At 40.1% G+C, this 21307-nt stretch overlaps 1 protein-coding gene across 4 annotated transcripts in view; it reads right to left on the reverse strand.

Annotated features, from left to right (window-relative positions):
* Positions 1-21307, reverse strand: part of ADGRF1 (adhesion G protein-coupled receptor F1) — a 79495-nt gene that overhangs the window by 50787 nt on the left and 7401 nt on the right. For 3 of the 4 annotated variants that reach the window (XM_023587191.2, XM_023587188.2, XM_058306853.1), the window contains exons 2-5: positions 18898-19048; positions 13646-13776; positions 7405-7462; positions 5495-5644 (exon numbers count right to left, since the gene is read on the reverse strand). In XM_023587191.2, the coding sequence (XP_023442959.1) occupies positions 5495-5644; positions 7405-7462; positions 13646-13714 (277 nt within the window). In that variant the 5' untranslated portion in view covers positions 13715-13776; positions 18898-19048. The remainder of the gene's footprint in view (positions 1-5494; positions 5645-7404; positions 7463-13645; positions 13777-18897; positions 19049-21307) is intronic. The other variant, XM_058306854.1, reaches the window with a different exon arrangement.

The following is a 21307-nucleotide window of genomic DNA, read 5'->3' on the forward strand; positions in this document are numbered from 1 at the left end:
ATTTGAAGGGTTCCCGAGGATGTCTAAATATTTAAATAGCGGTGAAATATCCTCATCCACCTACCACCATTCCTCGGTAGACTTTGTAGGAAACATGGCAAAGGTGGAAAGACTGGTTTTCATGAGGCTTGTTGAAAGGTTTCATCAACCAAACCTGATACACTCACTCCCTTCTATCTGGCTTGAAATTCCCACCAACCCATTTCTTTTAAAAGATAAAAAGGATGTGCTACAGTCACCAGGTACCATTATGAAAATAGGCATGGGGTTGTGCAATGAATGCAAAAGATTTTAGAAATGGAAACATGAGGAGGGTTTGAAATTCTGTTCTGCTGCATGTCTTTGGTTAAGTTATTTAATAGCTCTAAATCTCAGTTTCTCTGTGTATAAAATTGAAATAATAAAACATTTCTCAGAATGATGACAATTAAAAGATAATGTCTTGAATGTAGGGCATTTTTAGGGCATTAGAATTGTTCAGCATGATCTTGCAAAAACGGATACAGGACATTTAAAATTTTGTCAAAACCTATAAAAGTGCACAATCCAAAATGTAAACCATAATGTAAACCACTGACCATGATTAGTAGCAATGCTTCAATATTTGTACATCAATTGTAAGAAAGGTACTACCCACATGTAAAATGTTATTATTATAATAGGGGAGAGGAGGGAAAGGAGGAGAGTATTGGGTATATGGGAATTCTCTATATTCTTTATGTGACTCTTCTGTATCCTAAAGCTTCTTTGAAGATAAAATGAAAAAATAAGACACTGTGGGAATATATGGAAGAAAATTTCACTGTACATGTAAGACAATAAACCTTGCAGTGATGAAAGACACAACGTCTAAAGAAACTTATTTCAAATTTTTGATAAAAATTTTGTATTTTATTGGTTATTTTTTAAATCATTATTATTTCATTTTCTTATTAATTTTATTTTGTTGGCTTCCTTTTTGAAATTTTGGATCACAGAAGGGTCACAACAGTGGCAGGGGAGGATCACTGGTGTGGGGTGTCAGTTATGGAGGGCGTGCATGGGAAGAGGTTCACTCAGGGCATGTCTCAGTGGGTGGAAACCCATACAATAACTGAAAGAACATTAAATTCCCATTCTGGGGAGTTCTGCTACATTCATCATAGGACAACAAGGATTCCCTGAGTACAAGGGCAGTGCCTAGTGAAGGAAGACAGACCATTACAACAGGACCTTGACACTGATTATTGTACTTATGAACCTCTTTTTGTGAAATTGAAACTTATTCTAGTATTATATACTGCCTAAGAGTTACTTACCTCCTTGTGATGGTTAGGATAATGTGTCGACTCGGTCAGGTAGTTGTGCCCAGTTGTGTGATCAAGCAAGCACTGGGCCAATTGTAATACAAAGACATTTATGGACTTTAGTCACCCATGAGTTTACTGCATAGATAACTGATTACATCTATCTTAATCAGGGAGATAGCCATCAGTGATGAGTGATGCTTTATCCAGTCAGTTGAATGCGTTAGAAAGGGAAGTGATTTCAACATTCAGAGAGAATTTCCCAGCTCATCTTTGGACAGTCAACATCTCCCACAAACTCATCAAGCATCTTCATTGGACTTTCATCAGAGCCCCTGGTTTGCAGCCTGCCTGTGGAACCTGGACTTGTGCATTCCCATGGTCACGTGAAAGACTCTCATGAAATCTCTTTCTATTGACAGATAATTCCTATTTATTCTGTTTCCCTAGAGAACCCTGACTAAAACACTCCTGAAAGCCTCCTTGTTGCTCAAATGTGTCCTCTCTCTAAGACAAACTCAGCATATAAATGTACTACCTTCTCCCCAGTGTGGGACATGACTCCTAGGGATAAGCCTTCCTGGCATTGAGGGATTATTACCAAGAACCAACTAGCAATGCATCTGTAAAAAGACCTTAACTAAAAGGGAGAAATAGTAAATACGAATGAGTTTTTACAGCTAAGAGATTTCAAAGTGAGTCAGGAGGTCATTCCAGGTTTCACTTCTGCAAGTCTCAGCAGGATCTCATTGACTGCCACAGTAAACAGTGCCTCAAATACCTCGGTTCCTGAGAGCTCTAGAGACATTCAGAAACTATAAGCAAGGCAGACAGCTCAGGAATTCAGTAGCCTGCCAGTGGGCCTTAATCTGGAATTTATGTTCGCCAGTGTGACAAGTTAGGTTCCCTATACATGGTTCTTCTACCCCTTTTATTTGACTCTATAATTAGCACTATACTTGATAATATATGATGTCCAAAAGATTTACATCTTTGGTCCATCCATGTGCCCGTTGAGCCCTGAATTTCAGCAGAGTTGCAACACCTACTCTCCAGTTCATTGAACTCACCCAGGACAACTAACAAGTAGATGATGACGGACAACAGCTATCCCAAAAAACAGAGAGTGTTTGCAATTACAAGCAAGATAGTCCCATCCATCTGCCTCCATGGGATCTAAGCTCCCTCTCAATCAGGACCAGAGTGGGCATCACCATCTCAGGATTAGAGAATGAAAAATGGACTAAAATAGACTTATTATTATTCTCCTATACACATTATTATTCTAGCAATGGAAAAACTCTAATCATTGATGTAAAGGCAGTGGCCACCAGTGAGTTCTGAGGGATGGAGGAGGGAAGAATAGCTATAATATGGGGGAATTTTCAGGATATTGAAATTGCCCTGCATGACATTGCAATGACGGACACAGGCTATTATATATTTTGTCATAACCTACAAAATTGTGCAGGACAGAATGTAAACTATAATGTAAACTTAGTCCATGGTTAGTAGCAATGCTTCAATATGGGTTCATCAATTGTAACAAATGTACCACACTAATGATGGATGTTGTTAATGGGGAAAGTGTGGGAGGGGGAGGAAGTGGGGCATATGAGAATCCCTTATATTTTTTATGTAACATTTATGTAATCTAAAATTACTTCAAAAATAAAAAAGTTAATTAAAAAATATATAATGTCTGTATATATTGTTAACCGTAGGGCAATACATAAAAAAATTAACAACAAAAAAGAGGTATAAATAATGTCAGTAGTGGAGATGAAATGGAATCTTACTATATTCAATCCAAAAGAAGGCAGATTAAGGGGGGAAAAGAAACAAAGAACAGATGTCACAAATAGAAAAGAATCTCATTTTTGTTGCCTGGATCACTTATCTAGTCCTACTTTCAAGGGAAAGAGGCCAATACAGAATCCAGCAGCAAATCTAATTGACTCTGAATCTGTGTCTGGAATCCGACACTTTGTACCTCCACCACCTGCTAAAAGTCAGGTGCTTGGATTATGGCAGAAGCCTCCTACCTGGTCTCCCTTTTCCCACCAAACCACTGCCCCTTTGCCACTTATTCTCCACTTAGCAACCAGAGTAAACTTTTAAACTATAAGTCAGATCATGTCACGTATTCATTCAAAGTCCTTCCTTTTTTTTTAAATTTCTCTCCCCTTCCCCAACACCCCCCACCCCCCAGTTGTCTGCTCTCTGTGTCCATTCGCTGTGTGTTCCTCTGTGTCTGCTTGTATTCTTGTCAGTGGCACTGGGAATCTGTGCTTTTTGTTGTGTCATCTTGCTGCGTCAGCTCTCTGTGGGTGCGGCACTGCTCCTGGGCAGGCTGCACTTTTTTTTGTGCTGGGCAGCTCTCCTTATGGGGCGCACTCCTTGAGTGTGGGGCTCCCCTACGTGGGGGACACCCCTGCGTGGCACAGCACTCCTTACATGCATCAGCACTGCATGTGGGCCAGCTCATCACATGGGTCAGGAGGCCCTGGGTTTGAACTCTAGACCTCCCATGTGGTAGGCAGATGCTCTATCCATTGAGCCAAATCTACTTCCCATCTCATTAAATATCCTCAACCAAGTCTCATAATGTTTTACAAAATCCCATATGATCTAATTTCCCTCTACCTTTCTGGCCTTCTCTCCTTCCACTCTCTCCCTCAGTCATAATTGCTCCAGCCACACTGACTACCTTGCTGCTCCTTACATATGGCAAATATACTTCTGCCTCATGGCTTTTGAATTCACTGTTTTCTTTGATTGAAATGCAGAAAATTGTATAAAATTGTATATCTTGTTCTCTTACCTTTTTCAGGTCTCTGTTTCGAAGTTAGAAAGGCTTTCCCTGATCACCCCATTTAAAATAGCAAATTGTCCTACCACCACTGCACCTTCTTTATATATCATCTCATTTATAAATTTACCCTGCACTATATTGTACATATATGCAGGTACACACACACACACAACATAATGTATTATGTATCCGCTTATTTTTTATTGCCTGTCTCCTTCCACATGCTTATAAGCTCTATGAAGAAAGAGATTTTGTTTTGCTCACTATTCTATCTCCCATTCCTTGCATAAAATAGGCCCAGTAAATACATGTTGATTAGATAAATGAATGAATGGTATGGGCTTGCTATTGGCCCAGAATTGCTAATTAAAAGAGATAGTAAAGACTTAAAAGGGCTCTCCAACTCTCTTGCAGTAGCTCATTAATAATGTTTATCAGAAGTCAAAGAAGACAACACAAGTGGGAAGCAGCATGATATGGTACAGTGATTCTCAAAGTGTAGTGCTCAGACGATCAATATCAGCTTTATGTGGGAACTTGTTAAAAGTGAATATTCCTGGCCTTATACCAGACTTAATGAACCATAATTCTGGGAGTGTAGCCCAATGACATGTATTTTTAACAAGACTTGCAGGTAATTTCAATGCATGATGCATACTAGAGCTTGAAAGCTACTGATACAATAAAATGAATATGAGCTACTAATCAGGAGAAAATTGGATTCCAATCCTGATTTTACATTTTGCTATCTATAAAAACTTTAGAAGAGTATTTCTCAAACTTTAGCATGTATCAGAATCACCTGGAAGGTCCCCTGCCTAGAGTTTCTGATTCAGTAAGTCTGGGGTGGGGACAAAAATTTGCATTTCTATTAAGTTCCTAAATGCTAGTGGTGCTGCTGGTCTGGGCACCACATTTGGAGAACCACCGCTTTAAGCAAATAATTTGACTTCTCTGAATCCCGCTGTTGTGGTCATCAGCGCTATTCACTAAATATTCCTTGTTCTCTTCCGGGTATAGTAGGATTGCATATCCTGGCTCCCTGGGCTTGAATGGGGCCATGGAACCAGTTCTGGCCAGCAAGTTTTAAGTGGAACTAATGCATATCACTTCTGAGTTAGGGAATTCGATTGTCTGCGTGAGACCATGCAGGATTTCATTTCCCTTTAGCTCAGCAATGGATAATTTAGAGCATTAAACAGCTTGGGTCCCCAAGTGACTATCTTGAACAACCAACCTATAGTGAACATGTAGAATGAGGAAGAAATGCACCTTTTTTCTTTTAAGCTTAGAGATTGTGGAGATGTTTGTTTCCATAACACAACCTAACCTCTCTTGACTGATGCATTCACCTTCCCCATTTACACTCCAGGTCATCAGAAAGTGGACTTACATGTAGTAGCTTTTGCTCTGATAATCTTCTTTGGCCCATGTAGCCATAATGATGGAGGCTTCAAGAGATTCAGAAAATTCTTCAAGTTCTTTTTCTCATTGGCGTCTCTATAGGCCACCTGAAGGAGAAGTTCATATTCCTGAATTGGGCCTAAAGAGATAAAGATAATTAGAAGCCACTTTTCTTAGCCGATATGGGAAATCTTGCAAAGGAGGTGACTGAGAAGAAATCATCCAATTCAGCCTGGAGGTCATGGAATACAAGCTGCTTGTTCTTGAGCTATACTCATGCAGATATTGACTAAAACTGAATACCCACAGGAAGGACTTGCAGATGGTTCCCACATATGCCCACTGTTTGTCTTTCCTTCACTTCTGCCAAGCTTGCTGCTCTCTGTGTAACGCTCTCTTGATTTTGCACACTTCCTACGAGCATATCCACAGTCAAGTTTCATTCATCAAAAGTAAAAGGGAAGAAGTGAGAAAATCCTGATCACTCTTCCCTCCTTTGCCCCAGCTCTGGTCTCCTTGAATTATCTCCAATATAAAATCCCCAACCTCACACTCCCCTCTCCAGAGAGCCCTTCATTCTCCTCCAAAAAAAGTTCCATTACCTTAGCTGACACTGAATATGCCTATGAAATGTAAAAACAAAACAATACTCAGCCCTTTGTCTATTCTCACCTCCACTATTATAATATCTGAACTCCTTTTCATTCCCTAAGAAGAAATCACTTTACAAGAGACTTGTGTCTGCTATAGCACCTACCATTTCCTACCACAAGACGCCTAGCCCCCATCCAGTCTTCTCTTCTCCTTATAGGCTAGAACCAAAGCCCCAGACCTCAGGAGTCACCCCAAGCAGTGAGCAGCTGAGGGAATTCCCATTCCCACTGCCCAAGCAGGTGAGAAGAAGACAGAGGGGCCCCTGGGCACACTGTCAGGGGTTAATGGCACTGGACTCTGGAGCCAGACTCACTAAGTTTGAATCCTGGCTCCTGCTCCTAGTTTTGCATCTCATTTTCACTCCCTGTAAAATAAATATGATCATCATACCTAACTCACAGAGTCAATGTGAGGATTTAAGTCATCTAACACATTTAAAATTGTGCCTGGCACATAGTAACAGATCAATAAATACTTGTCATATTTTGTTATTTTTTTCCTGTCAGGGAAGATGTATTCATGGGGCTCCACATTGAAGTTTTTGTTTCATTTTCCCAAGATTTGTAGTGATGCATAGTGGTAGGTTCTAAGATGCTATTAGTACACTATTGAATGGTAGATACATTGAATGGTAAAAAGGCTTTTGTGAACTGACCCAGAAAACTAATGACGAACCATGTACCTCAATGTTTCCATGAGGAAATGCATTTAATGCTTGAGACTTTAGATCTGCAAAGTAAATTTCAGAACATAACTTATTCCTAGATATGGGCTGTGCCCATTAATTTTATTATTAGGATCAAGGGAAGGAAGTATATGGAGCAGCTACAAGTAAAATATTGGGCAAGATACTATGCCTATGCTATGCTCTTTTATCCTCACAAATGCTTTACTTGTAGAAGTTACTGTTATTCTCATTTTGCAGATGTCAGGAATGTTTAATAATATAACAAAGATCATGCAACCAGTCAGAAGGCCTGCTGGATTTGAACCCAGTTCTCTTGGCATCAGAGTCTATTGCAGGGGTTCTTAATAAGGGGTCTGTAAGCTTGAACTGAAATTCAAAAAAACATTATTCTTGTGGGGACGTGTTGGTGCAGGTGTGATATATTTATTAAATAACACGGTTAAGTGTGGGCTTAGTAAGAGGTCTGTGGTTTTCACCTGACTGTCAAAGGAGTCCATGGAACAAAAAAGGTTAAGAACCCCTGGTATGGTAACGTGTGCTATCTATTGGAGTCTCACCTGGATGCTTTTTCCTATTCATGATGAGTTCTCTTTTTGTTTTGATACCATCATTTCTCTGTTAAAAAGAAAAAAAAAATGTTATGGAGAGGCTTTGGAGTGTTGTACTTCATATGGCATGGTTGGATTTCCCAGATTAATTGAAGTCATGGATTTAAAATCCAAGCCAAGGATTGGCAACCCACTGAGACAACTTTTGAGCCAAAACCTGAAGGAAATGCAGAAATGAGGACTCCCAGAGGAAGAACTTTCCAGGCAGTGGGCAAAGCATGTGCAAAGGGCCAAGGGTATGAATATTCCTGACATGTGGGGGCAGAGCAAGGAGGCCAGTGTAGCTGAGAGAAGTGGGCACAGGAAGAGGAGCAGGAGGTGAAGGCAGAGAGCATCTCTGGGGAGGAAGGCTGTGTAGATTTTTATAGACCATGGTAAAGGCTTTAACTTTTACTTTAGTCAAGTGGGAACCTGTTGGAGACTTTTGAACAGAGGAAACACATGCTCTAATCTACTTTTCATGTGGTAAACATGTAGCCATGTTGTGAACAGACAAACCCAAAAGCAATGAGAGCGTTTCAGAAGTTATTGAATTAATACAGGTGAGAGACAATGGTGTGAACCAAGGCAGTAGCCATGGATGTGGTGAGATGTGTTTGAATTCTGAATATATAAGATTTAAAAATATAAAGCAGGAATGATGTTATCAACATGGAATTTAAGACATCCACTGTAAAAAGCTCCCCAGAGTCAGCAAATAAAACAACAAATCCCATTTGCTTAGAACTCTGGAGGATGGTAGAGACTGGAAAAGGCCTCCACAAACATTGAATCAAAGAAGAAAAAAAAAATCAAGTAGGTAATTTCCATCCCAGACCCACTGGTCCATCCATCTCCCTCTTACTCTGACCTGTGCAGCTTGGGATTTGCTCAGAGACAGCGGTCCGGTTCCCTCCAACCACAAACAAAGACCATAGAGTCACTCACTTTAGGCACAGGGACCAAAGCTTCCGAGACCCAGGATGTAACAGAAGCTGCTGAGGAGTGCTGCATACCAAAGGGCCCCCAAGGTGAGGAGAGCTAGAGAGACCCAGGCAGATCACTGGCTAGTGGTATAACCACTCAATCTGGTTTCTGTTGACTGGACCACCTAAACACAAAATGGAATTTTTTGGATGGCCCATCTTTTGGGATTGACCCCATCTGTCTCCACAGGGTGGGATACCCTAAAAGGGAAGAAAACAAAGGCAGAAAAGTCTCACAAAGAGAAAAAAAAGTGGGAGAGAGGGGTTAAATTGAATTGTTGTACGACAAGAGCGTCCCAGAAGTGAAAAGTATAAGGAAAATGGGGCACTGAGTAAGGGAAAGAATTTGAGTAAATCATAGCAGCTAGGGAGAAAATTCTACTCAAAAACAAATAGAACAGATCAAGACTCCCAGAGAAGGAACAGAAGAAAGGAAGCTTTCTCCCAGAGGTAAAACAATTGCACAAAGAGTACAATTTTAAAAATTATACTGCATATCCAAGGCAAGAATCAGATGAAGCAGAGCTGAAAAAAATAAGGACAGTTAAATACAAGTTATTCTAAATGTCTAGAATAAGTTGGACCAAGTATCAAAGAAGAGATTTAACACAAAGCCAATCAATAAAAACCCCCATATAAGAGGAATAAACTGACCTTCAGAGTTAACTCATCAAAATAATCAGATGCCTAGACTTCAACAATGCATAGCAAGCCATACTAAGAAACAAGAAGATATGGGTCATTAAGGGAACAAATGAAAAGGTCAGAGAAGAATTTAGAACAAACTAATCAAAGAAGTTCAAACAAATCTAAATCAGTTTAATGAGATGAAGGAAAATATGCATGGAGAGATAAAGGATAGTAAGATGATAATGTATGAGCATTAAGAAGAATTTGAAAATGAAGAAAGAAACCTAGCAGAAATTATGGAGCTGAAAGTCACAATAGAACAGATTAAAAATAAACTAGTGAGCAACTTCTGGGGAAGATGGTGGAGTAGGGGCACCAGGACTCAGGTCTTCCACCAAAACAACTATTAAGCAGGCAGGAAGTCTCTGAAACAACCATTTTGAAACTGTCCAGAGGACAGAGGAACACTGTACAGCATCCAAGGAAGAGCGGGAGGAAGAAGCTGATAAATTATGGTAAAGAACTGTAAATTGCCCACCCTCCACTCTCACAGCTGGCCATTGGGTCCAGTCCCTAGTTAGCAGCTGCTGATGAAAAGGGACATAGAAATCCTCTTTCCTGAGAACAAGAGTGAGTACAGCTGTCATTCATCATGGCTTTTGATTAGCAAATTCAGATCTCTAGGTCCCCAGCTCTGAAGGCAGCTCTTGTTTCAACACCACCCCAGACAAAGGTGGCGCCTGCAATTGTTTCAGCTTTCCCAGACAGGGGTGGAGGAGATAGAGATTTAAAGATGTAGGACTTCCTCAGGGCTGCAGGGGAAAGTTAGCTGAAGTGCTACTTGTGCTGGGCAGGACAGGAAAGCTCAGCTTTGGGCAGCCATTGGAGAAGTTTTTGGCACTCTTCCTGATCCCCTGCCCAGGACACTTACCCTCTGCATAGGTCTCTGGCCCTGTTTTAGCTGGGAAATACCTAATTGGGAAAGTCCTCCCTGGGGTGACACACTTCCCAGAACTTGCCCTCTAGGCAAAAGCAGTTTGAGATAATGAAAGGAGTATAGAAAACCATAGAGGTGGATAGTCTAGGACAAAAAAGTGTTTTGCCTTCAGATAACTGGTTGAGGAAGATTTGTTGCCTGGGAACAGAGGGGTCAACCAAATTCCTGTGAACAGGGGACTCCAAACAACTAACAAACAAAAGCCCAGGGCAAGATGGAGACCCAGTAAGACAGGGAAAAGCCTGCGCTGAGCTGCCTTACCACCAGCCAGTTACAAAACCAACAAACAGACATCTCAAAGAACCAATTAGTGGACAGCCTAGGGAGCAAATCCCAGAGTTAACATTTAAAAATATTTAATTTACAGTGTTCAAAAGAGTACAAGACAAACAAAGAAACAGGAAATGTTGGCCTATCCAAAAGTAGAGAATAAAAATAAATACCAATAAAGATGACAAGAATGTGGACATACTGAACAAAGCCTTTTTTTTTTTTTAAAAAAAAAAAAGGATCTTTAAAATACTTAAGGAGATAAGGAAAATACAGAGAAAGAACAACAGGATATCAGGGGGAAAAATGAATGAACAATAGGAGAATCTATGTAAAGAGACTAAAACTTTTAAAAAGGAACCAAACAGAACCACGGGAGTTGAAGACCACGATAACGAAATGAAAAATGCCTAAGAGGATTTCAAGAGCAGAATGGAAGTGGCAGAAGAAAAAAATCAGTGAACTTGCAATAAATCGGGCTGAGGAACAGAAAGAAAAAAGAAATATTAAAAGTGAAAATAGGGAAGTGGATCTGGCTCAACCGATAGATCGTCCCCCTTCCATATGAAGGGTCCAGGGTTCAATACCCAGGGCCTCCTAGCCTGTGTGGTGAACTGGCCCATGCACAGTGCTGATGCACACAAGGAGTGCCATGCCATGCAGGAGTCCCCTCCGTGTAGGGAAGCCCCACATGCAAGGAGTGCACCCCACAGGAGAACCACCCTGCACAAAAAACGCAGCCCACCCAGGAGTGGCACTGCACACACGGAGAGCTGACGCAGCAAGATGATGCAACAAAAAGAGACACAGATTCCTGGTGCTGCTGACAAGAATGCAAGCAGACACAGAAGAACACACAGTGAATGGACACAGAAAACAGATAATGGGGGGGAAGGGAGAAGAGAAAAAATAAAATAAATCTTTAAAAAAGAAAAAGAAAAGTGAAAATAGCCTAAGACAGCTATGGGACATCATCATACTCACAAATATATGCTTATGGGAGTACCAGAAGAAGAAGAAAGAGGCAGAAGGTATAGTCAAAGAAATAATGGCAGCAAACTTCCCAAACTTAGCAAAAGGTGTGAATATGCACATCCAAGAAGCCCAGTGAACCCCAAACAGGATAAACATAAACAAAAATCTACCCCATAATATACTGATCAAACTGTTGAATGCAAAGGACAAAGACAGGGTTCTGAAAACTGCAAGAGAAAAGCAGTGTGTTACATAAAATGGAATCCCAATAAGACTGAGTGATGAGTTCTCATCAGAAACTGTGGAGGCAAGAAGATAGTGGTTGAAATACTTAAAAAGCGCTGAAGAAAAACAACTGCCAGCCAAAATGTTTATATCTGGCAAGGCTATCTTTCAAAAATGAGGGAGAGATTAAGACATTCTCAGATAAACAAAAGCTGAAGGGGTACCTCACCTCTAGATCTGCCTATAATGCTAAAGGGAGTTCTTCAGACTGAAATGAAAGGACCTTAGGCCGTGGCTCAAAGCAGCATAAAGAAATAAAGACCTGTGGTAAAGATAACCATTTGGTGAATTATAAATGCCAGTATTATTGTATTAAATTGTTTGGTATGTAATACCACTTGTTACTAAAATGTAAATGCATAAAAAGTAATAATAAATCTAGGTTTCTGGACATAGAAGGTACAAAATATAAGTGGTAAAAAGTACAAAAAAATGGTGTGTGGGGGTTACAGGATATAGAAAAAGCATATATGCATGCTATAAAGTTAAGCTGGTACCAAGTAATTATTACATATTTAAGATGTTAAATTTTAACCTCATGGTAACCACAAGGAAAACAGATGAAAAAGAAAACCACATAGAAAAGAGAAGCCACTCAATATGGTACAACACAAGAAAGCAAAATAAATATAAAAGTAGGCAATAACATCAAACAATGAATGGATAAATAAAATGTAGCATATACATACAATGGAATATTATTTGGTCATAAAATGGAATGAAGTCCTGATGTATGCAACAAGATGGATGAACCTTGAGAACGTTATGCTGAGTCACATAAAGCAGACACAAAAGGACAAATATTGTATGCTCTCACTTATATAAACTAATTATATTAAATAAACTCATAGAGTTAGAATTTAAAATGGAGGTTACCAGGGAATAGATTAGGGGTAGAGGACAGGGAGTTGATGCTTAATTTGTACAGAATTTCTATTTGGATAAATTGTAAAAGTATGGAAATGAGTGGTGGTGATGGTAGCACATTATTGTGAGTATATTTAATAACACTGAATTATATGGGTGAATGTGGCTAAAATTGGAAATTTTATAGGTCATATATGTTACTAAAATAAAGATTAAATGATACAACATAGGACTGTGTAACACAGTGAGCCCTATTGTATATGATGGACTATAGTTAATAATTCAATTTTAAGAATGTTTGTTCATGAATTATTAACACATGACATTAAAAAAGTGTTAATAATAAGGTGGTATATGGGAAAAATACACCTAGTGTAGACTATAGATCATAGTTAATAGTACTATTTTAGTACTCTTTCATCAGTTATAACAAAGGGACCACACCAATGCAGAGTCAACAATAGAGGATATATGAAAATGCTGTACTTTTTACATGATTTTTCTATAAATCTATAACTTCTCTAATTAAAAAGATAAAAAAACAAAATGGAGAAAAAATGCTGAAGGTCTGGATATGAAATGTGAGACAAATAGAAGAGTTAAGTATGACAGTCATGTTTTTGCCTGGGGAGATGGCATTGCCTTGCTGAGATATAGGAGGAGGAGCAAGTTTGCTGAGAAAAAAAATTAAGAGTTTCATTTTGAAATATTAAGAACCTATTGAGCATTCGAGTGGCAATGCCAAGTAGGTAGTGGATATGCAAGTGTGGAGTTCAAGGCAGAGGTCTGAGATAGAGGGATAACTTTGGGAGTTATCATCATGTAGAGGATATTAAAACCATGAGCCTGGACAGAGCATGAAGGGAATGAGTATACACTGGAAAGAGAGGGCTCAAGCACTGCGAATGCCAATGCGTATGCTTTCTCTGCTTCAAAAAGCCAAATTAGAGAATGTTTTCAGCTGGAAATGATCTCCAAGATGGTTTAGTCCAAGGTCCTCATTTGCCAAGAGGTAATTGGAGTTCCAAAGAGATGAAATGACTTGTCCAAGGCCACACAGCTGATGTTTCTCATGTTAAAACAAGAATCCCAGACTTCTGATTCCAGGTCCATTTTATCATGCAGCTTCAATTGCCTAAAGAGTGAAGGATTTGAACTGTGCCAGCAGGAGAGAGGAAAATGTGGGCACATGTCAACTTACTTCTTGGAAGCCATCATTTCCGTTGGCGATAATGAAGAAAGCGATGAGCCAGTATACTGCAACTCTCATTTTCAACTGTCTTTCTCTTGGTCTCTGGACTGAACACAAAAAGCTGGGTTCATAGCCTGTGACTAGATAAGCAAAGTAATTTATGAGGCTGAGGCACAGAAGCAAGTAATTTAAGCCAAAATCTAAAAATGCAAGCAGTGGTAGGGTCTAACTGAGCTGATCAGAAGCCTCGAGTGTCATGTAGCCTGAGATGCCATTACTCTGCATTACTTGCAGATGGTAGTAAAGTTTTTGTTTTGTTTTGTTTACTTTTAAAAAAAATTTATTGAAATATATCACTCATACATAAACATAAACAATAAATGTATAATGGTTGTGAACTTACAAAACAAACATATATATCAGACAAACATATATAACATCTCACCCTACCACCAGTAACTTGCATTGTTTTTAAAACTTGTTAACTAATGATTAAAGAGCATTTTCAAAATATTACTACTAAACAAAGTATTTTTCCCCTGACCAATCTGATTATTATCTTTATATCATTTATGTATGAACATAGATAAACAATTAAGTGTATAGTAAAAGTTGTGAACTTACAAAGCAAACATGCATAACATCATACAGGGGTCCCATATATCAACCCTCCACCAACACCTTGCATTGTCATGAGACGTTTCTTACAAACCATGAAAGAACACTGTCAAAATCTTACTACTAATCATAGTTCTTATCTTACATTTGGTGTGTTTTTCCCCCAACCCACCCTATTATTATTTTTGAAATCTATTTTTTTATGACAGAAGTTGTAACTTATAAAACAATCATGCACATGTGCAGAATTCCCAAACAACACCCCTCCATCAACACACCACAATGTGTCAATGTGTCGTTTGCTACAGATAAAATAATATCATCTGATTATTGCCATGTCCATAGTGTACAATTGGCTCACAGTTTCCATACTGCCTCAGTATCAATACAGTACGTCTTTTGCATAGATGCAAGAATATTATATTATTACTACTAACCACAGTCCATAGGTCACTCCAGCTGTATTTTTCCCATGTGTCTCCATATTCCCAACACCCTGTAGTAGTGATACACATTTGTTCTAGCTAACAAAGGACACTCTTGCATCTACCATCAACCACAATTCTCACCCACCTCTTGGTTTACTGTGCTACACAGTTCCTAGATTATTCTCAAGCATTCCGTCAATTGGCATTTACATAACTAGACTACCATTTTCAGTCACATCCCCATTTATAAACTAGCTGTTACTCACCATGTGTTACCATCCACTCCATACATTTCCACACTTTTACAGTAAAGCTAATTAAAACTTCTACATACATTAAACATCAGTAGTCCACTCAGTCCTCTCTTATCTCCCTTAAGAATCCATCACCTACCAGCAGTTCTTAAAGATATTTTTCAATAACTTCTTCTAGAAGTTTTATGGTTCTTGCTTTTTAGTTTTTTTAATCCATTTTGAGTTAGTTTTTGGATAAGGTGTGAGATAGGGGTCCTCTTTCCTTCTTTCAGTTATGGATGTCCATTTCTTTCAGCACCATTTGTTGAATGGATTATTCTGCCCCAGCTGTGTGAGTTTGACAAGCTAATCAAAAATCACTTGCCCATACCTGTGAGGGTCTGTTTCTGAACCATAAATTTGGTTCCATTTGTCTGTCTTTAGGCCAGTACCATGTTGTTTTTACCACTATAGGTAGGTAGTATGATTTAAAGTCTGGAGATGAAGGTTCACTTTTCCTTTTTATGATGTTTCTGGCTATTCAGGACTCCTTACCCTTCCAAATAAATTTAATGATCATGTTTTCCATTTTTTCTTTAATGCTGATGGAATTTTTATCAGGATTACATTAAATCTGTATATCAATTTGAGTAGAATTGACATCTTAATGATATTTAGTCTTCCAATCCATGAGCATGGAATGTTCTTCCAGTTATTTAGGGCTTTTTTGATTTGTTTTAACATTGAGTTGCAGTTTTCTGAATACAAGTGCTTTATCTTGGTTAAGTTTATTCCTGACTATTTGAGTTTTATCTGTCATATTTTATTTTCACCACTGTTTTAACACTTTTAGTTACTTTTATTGATATAATCTTCATTTCTAGACTCTCTTCCAGGCCCCTCTCTCCTGTCTTTTCAGGCTCTAGCACACCTTTTAGTATTTCTTGAAAATCTGGTCTCTTGCTTAGAAATTCTCTCAGTTTCTGTTTATCTGTGAATATTCTAATTTTGCCCTCATTTTTGAAAGACAGTCTTGCTGGATATAAGATTCTTGGCTGGAAGTTTTTCTCTTGTAGTATCTTAAATATATCAGGCCACTGTCTTCTTTTCTCCATGGTTTCTGGTGAGAAATCAGCACTTAATCTTATTGGATATCCCTTATATGTTATGCATTGCTTTTCTCTTGCTGCTCTCAGAATTCTCTCTTTGTCTTTGGCCTTTGACGTTCTGATGAGTCTGTGTCTTGGAGTTGGTCTATTTGGGTTTTTTCAAAGGGGAGTACGTTGTGCTTCTTGGAGAGGGATATCTATGCCCTTCAATAGGGTTGGGAAATTTTCTACCATTATTTCTTTAAATATTCCTTCTGCCCCTTTTCCTTTCTCTTCTCCTTCTGGGACACCCATGACATGTATGTTTGCATGCCTTTTGCCATCATTTAGTTCTCTGAGACCTTGTTCAATTTTTTCTATTCTTTTCTTCATCTCTTCTTTTGTATGTTCACTTTCAGAGGCCATTTCTTCAAGCTCAACAATCCTTTCTTCTGCTTTCTCAAATCTGCTATTATATGATTCCAATGTTTTTTAAATTTCATTGATTGCACCTTTCATTTCCATAAGATCTGTTATTTTTCAATGTATGCTTTCAAATTCTTCTTTGTGTTCATCCAGTGTCTTCTTAATATCCTTAATCTCTTTAGCCATCTCATTGAATTTGTTAAGGAGATTTGTTTGAACATCTATAATTAGTTGTCTCAACTCCTTTATGTTATCTGGAGACTTATCTTTTTCCTTTAACTGGGTCATAGCTTCCTGTTTCTTTGTGTGGATTGTAAATTTTCATTGGTGTCTTCCCATCTGGCTTACAAGAGCAAGATGGGTGCAGTTTTTCTCTCTAGTTTAGGGCTTCCTATCATTTCTCCCTTGCTGGTTATGCAGTAGGAGCCAAGCATGTACTTGGTGCTGTAAGCTGTGGAGGCTCAAGCTGCCCTCATTGCACCAGGGACCAATGAAGCTTCTTCCAACTTTCTCCTTTGCCAGGGGTAGGGACAGAGTCACAGCTGCGTGGAATAATCCACATGCAGGCCTAGACTGTAGTTGCTCAGAGACACTGGTGAAGCTTCACATCCCTTTCTCCCCTACCTGGGGCAGGGATGGAGCTGCAGGTATGGGTAGCAATCTCTGCAGACTTCTGATTTTCAGTCTCTGCCAGCCAAAGATCCCTGTAGTTACTTGAATAGGCTGGTGCAGGGCTCCTCAACCTCCTTCTGGCCAGAGGTGGGGCTATGATCTGCATGAAAGAAACTGTAAGCTTGACTTCCACTTAGGCTGGGGCAGAGTCAGAATGGTGGCTACTGGCCTCTTTCTGACTTGGCCTGGTTCTCACCCCAGCTGTTCCCAGGGTTATCTCTTAGCTAGCCAAGTCTCCCAATCAGTAGCTGAAATCGGCAGCCAACTGTCTCCTCCTCCCCTGTTTCTTGGAAATGGAGCTTCCAATTCCCATCACAGAACAGCTCCTGGGGCAGCTTGTGCAGCTTGAGTAGGATAATCACCGTTCTCTCTGTGGCTTGGCCGGGAATTTCCTGGAGAGGCTGGCGCAGGTCCCCGCAGCTTCCTCCCTGCTGGAGGTGGCACTGGGGCCTAGGCTAGACCTGCAATATGATCTGGATGGGAAGAAGCCGGACCCCATCAGCACTGGGATTCACAGTCCTCCCCGCTTCCCCTCATGCCAGGCGCAGGGTTAAGATGGCGGCTTCCAGCCTCTTTCTGACCTGGATAGGCTCAAACCTTAGCTGTTCTCATGATCATACTGTAGCCCACTGAATTTCCTCATCATAGCTGAAATTGGTGCCCAAACATCTCTTCCTCCCCCATTTTGGGGAAGTGGAGTTTTCAATTCCAGCTGCGGAACAGCTCCCAAGGCAACTTGTGCCTCCAGTGGAGGATGGGCACTGGCCTCCGGGGTGTGGAGCTCCACTTAGGAGTCTTCTCTGCAGACGGGCAGTCTCCTCCTTCCCCTCTCCCAAGGATATTGCAGGATGCTCTTCTGGTCTCCTAGAGCCCCCAAACAGGTGCTTCAGCTAGCTCCAGAGAGCTCTGGGTGTTTGCTAACTGCCCTCGAGCAGGAGCTGATTCTAGGAGCTCCTTACTCCGCCGCCATCTTGCTGGTTCTTTTTTGTTTTTGAGGTACCAGGGACCAGGAATTGAACCCGGACCTTGTATGTGGGAAGCCAGTGCTCAACCTCTGAGCCACATCTGCTCCCAGTAAGTTTTTTGTGTCTTTGCAAACTTCCTAGGAAATTGTTCTTTAGCCTTCTTCTAGGTGATCAAATTTGACTAAAAACAGGCTATTTTAAAATCATGATTTTCTCAACTTTGCAAGTACATACATTTAATTTCCTGCCTTTTATAGTTCACTGAGATTTCCTTTTCATCTCAGTGAAGACAAATAAATAAATAAATAAATAAATAAATAAGTCACCAAGGACCTTCAGAATCATTAATACAAGAATAGAATTTGAATGCTTAAGCATAGAAATAAAAATGAAACAATCTAGCAAATTACCTTCTTAATGTAATAGTTGATGTCATTAGAAAGAAATTGTCCTCAAGTTTACAGTTATGTCTGTATAATTTGGACAAAAAGCACATAGTCATGGTGATAAAATTAATCATTTATATACAGGTTACTTGGAGTCAAAGAAATACCAGGATGAGATACCACTAGCCACAGAGAGCCCTTTAAATTTCAATTTTAATTAAAATAAAATGTAAAATTCTGTTTCTCAGTCACATTAGCCACATTTCAAGTCCTCCCAAACCACATGGGACTATTGGCTGCCATATTAAATAGCTATATTAGAGCATTCACTGAAAGTTTTCTTCACCAGCATTTGATAAAACATGAAGGAATATTTCCATATGGTGTCTCAAAGTTTCTTTTATACCTACGTGAAAAACTATGGTTCCCAAACTCAGTAACTTACCATTAGAAAACACAGCTTTGATTAACAGTACAAAGAACAGAAGTCAGACTCTTGCCTTCCAGCCTTCACCTTGCTTCCTTGGTGGACCTTAAAAACTTTAGAAAAACACTGCCACCACCTTCAGAGCTGCCCCACACTGCTGCTTTCTGACCTAAAAAAGAAAAGGCATTGGAGATACAGTACCGCTAACCATAGTCATGCCCTGCATTTCAGCAGAGACCCTTTCTTGGGCTTTCTAAGAAAATGCTGCAAACATTTACCTTCTCCCCTTAACTGAACAGTCCTCTCATGACCTGCCCCCCTCCCCAGCTGAGGACTCCTCCGAAATGTATTGCTTTAAGCTTTAGGTAGCAGCCTGCACTCCAGGTCATCCTAGACCTCACTTTCCTTCAACCAAAATCCATCTGCTCTGAGTTCCATTCCCTCTGGACAGTGTTTTCCTTTTTACAAAAGTGATGGCTAGTTGTCTCGAGAGCAGTATTTGCCAAACTTTTCTGACCTGGTCCCACGGTGAGAAATGTATTTTATAATATGAATATATGTACTTGGAAAAAACTGAACTGTTTCATGAAATGGGACTTAATTCTTTCTCTGAGAGATACACTTGGGTATTTTTTATTCATTGTATTTTATTTCATTTGTATTTGTCAATTGTTTTGACCTGCTAAATTGATCTCACAAAATCCTCATGGAGCCCGTAGCCCATCCTGGAGAGGGAGATTATACTCTTTCTAGCTCCTTTTCTACTTTTTTCCCCCACTTCCAGGGAAGATTTTTGAATTTGAATTGGGCCATGTGCGTAGTGGAGTTTTCAAAGGGGTAAGCTCTTGGTGCATGTGGGGGTGGTCGGCTCTTCCTCTTTGTGCCAGGGCCTGCTTCAAAAGGGAGAAAGTCTGGCGCTTTCTCTCTCTCTCTCTTTTGAAAAATCTTCTTTCTCTCCACATGGAGTCCAGGCCTGAGTCTGCCAACGTCGCTCAAGAAGGCCTGGGTAGCAGTTCTGAGCATTGGAAGGAAAGAGGAAACCCTCTCTCACACCTCGGTCTCTCTAATTCCCTCTTCCTCCCACACTGGAGAGTTGGGGCTGCCTCCTTGGACCTGCTGGAAATGGTAAACTCTGTCAGCAGGGTTTCAGATCAGTGATTCTCAATCCCTGCTCTGTAGACCAACCAGAAGCTCCACTTTAGAGAAAGAAGGAGAAAGAGGAGTAAGGGGAGGGGGAGGAGGAAAGAAAACATTAAGGAGCTCAGGTGCCCCACCTCACCCTAAACCTGCTAATCCTGGGCAGGTCAGGCCCTGCCCTTTGTATTATTAAGCCACCAAAAGTGATGCCCATGTCCAGTCAGGTTGGAGAGTTATCCTTCTTGGCTGTCTCTAGGATAGAAAAAGAGGCTGCACTTAGCCTAGTCCTGTGATTGGTGCTTTTCTCTGGAGTTTGGGATCAAAGCTCAAACTGTCTTTTTTCCAGTGCTTCCTTGGTGCATACAGCTCCCTCTGGGATGGCATTGGAAGACTGAACAAATGAAGGTCCAGGACACTAGTTAAATTTGAATTTCAGATAAACAATGAATGGTCTTTGGTATAAGAATTATAAGAATGTCCTGTGCAATATTTGGGTACACTGTTCATTGTACCCAAACCATATCCCTATTCATCTGAAATTCACATTTAATGAGAAGTCTTGTATTTGACAACTAGTCAAAGGTGGGAAAATGGTATCCTGTATCACAGGTCAGTTTGCCTAGGGTTCAGGTCCTGGCTTCGACATTTACCTTCTAGATGCCCTTTGGCTTCTATGCTTCCATCTACTCATCTATAAAATGGGGGATAATAATATGTAGCTCACAAGCTCTTAGGATTACATGAATCATTGCATATAGAGTGCCCAGAACCGTACCTGGCAGGTATAAGCCTCTAGTCATTGTTAGACAGTAACATTTCCATCTCACCACCAGTTTTTATAGTTACTTGTTGGGTTGTATCAGAATTGGACTCTAATTCTGATTCAAATTAATCACTCAAATAAAGAGTGCTCCTGGGTTAAAAGTCACCACAGGGAAAATGGAAGAATCTCAACCTCAAGGGAACAAAAACACATTCTCATGATGACTGAATTATCTGACTCAAGGAGGGTCCTCGGCAGTGAGGATGTCAGGGAATATTTTGCTTGTAGATGAGGGTATTAGTAAATCGCACTTAAGTTTGCCTTCATTTTTAGTGATGTGCGGTATTTTAAGCATTTTTTCTTCCAAGCCGAAAGAACCCTAATTATTAAAAAATTCCCAGAATTCATGGGTGCTTGCCACAGGCGAGGAGCGGCTGCTGTCATCAGGGCAGGGCATGTTTACTCACACCTCCCTCAGCAGCAGCTGGAGGCAGACAAAGCCTGCACTACAGCTGTGCTGGCACCAGC

Source organism: Dasypus novemcinctus, chromosome 11 (genome assembly GCF_030445035.2).
Source record: "Dasypus novemcinctus isolate mDasNov1 chromosome 11, mDasNov1.1.hap2, whole genome shotgun sequence".
Taxonomy (NCBI): domain Eukaryota; kingdom Metazoa; phylum Chordata; class Mammalia; order Cingulata; family Dasypodidae; genus Dasypus; species Dasypus novemcinctus.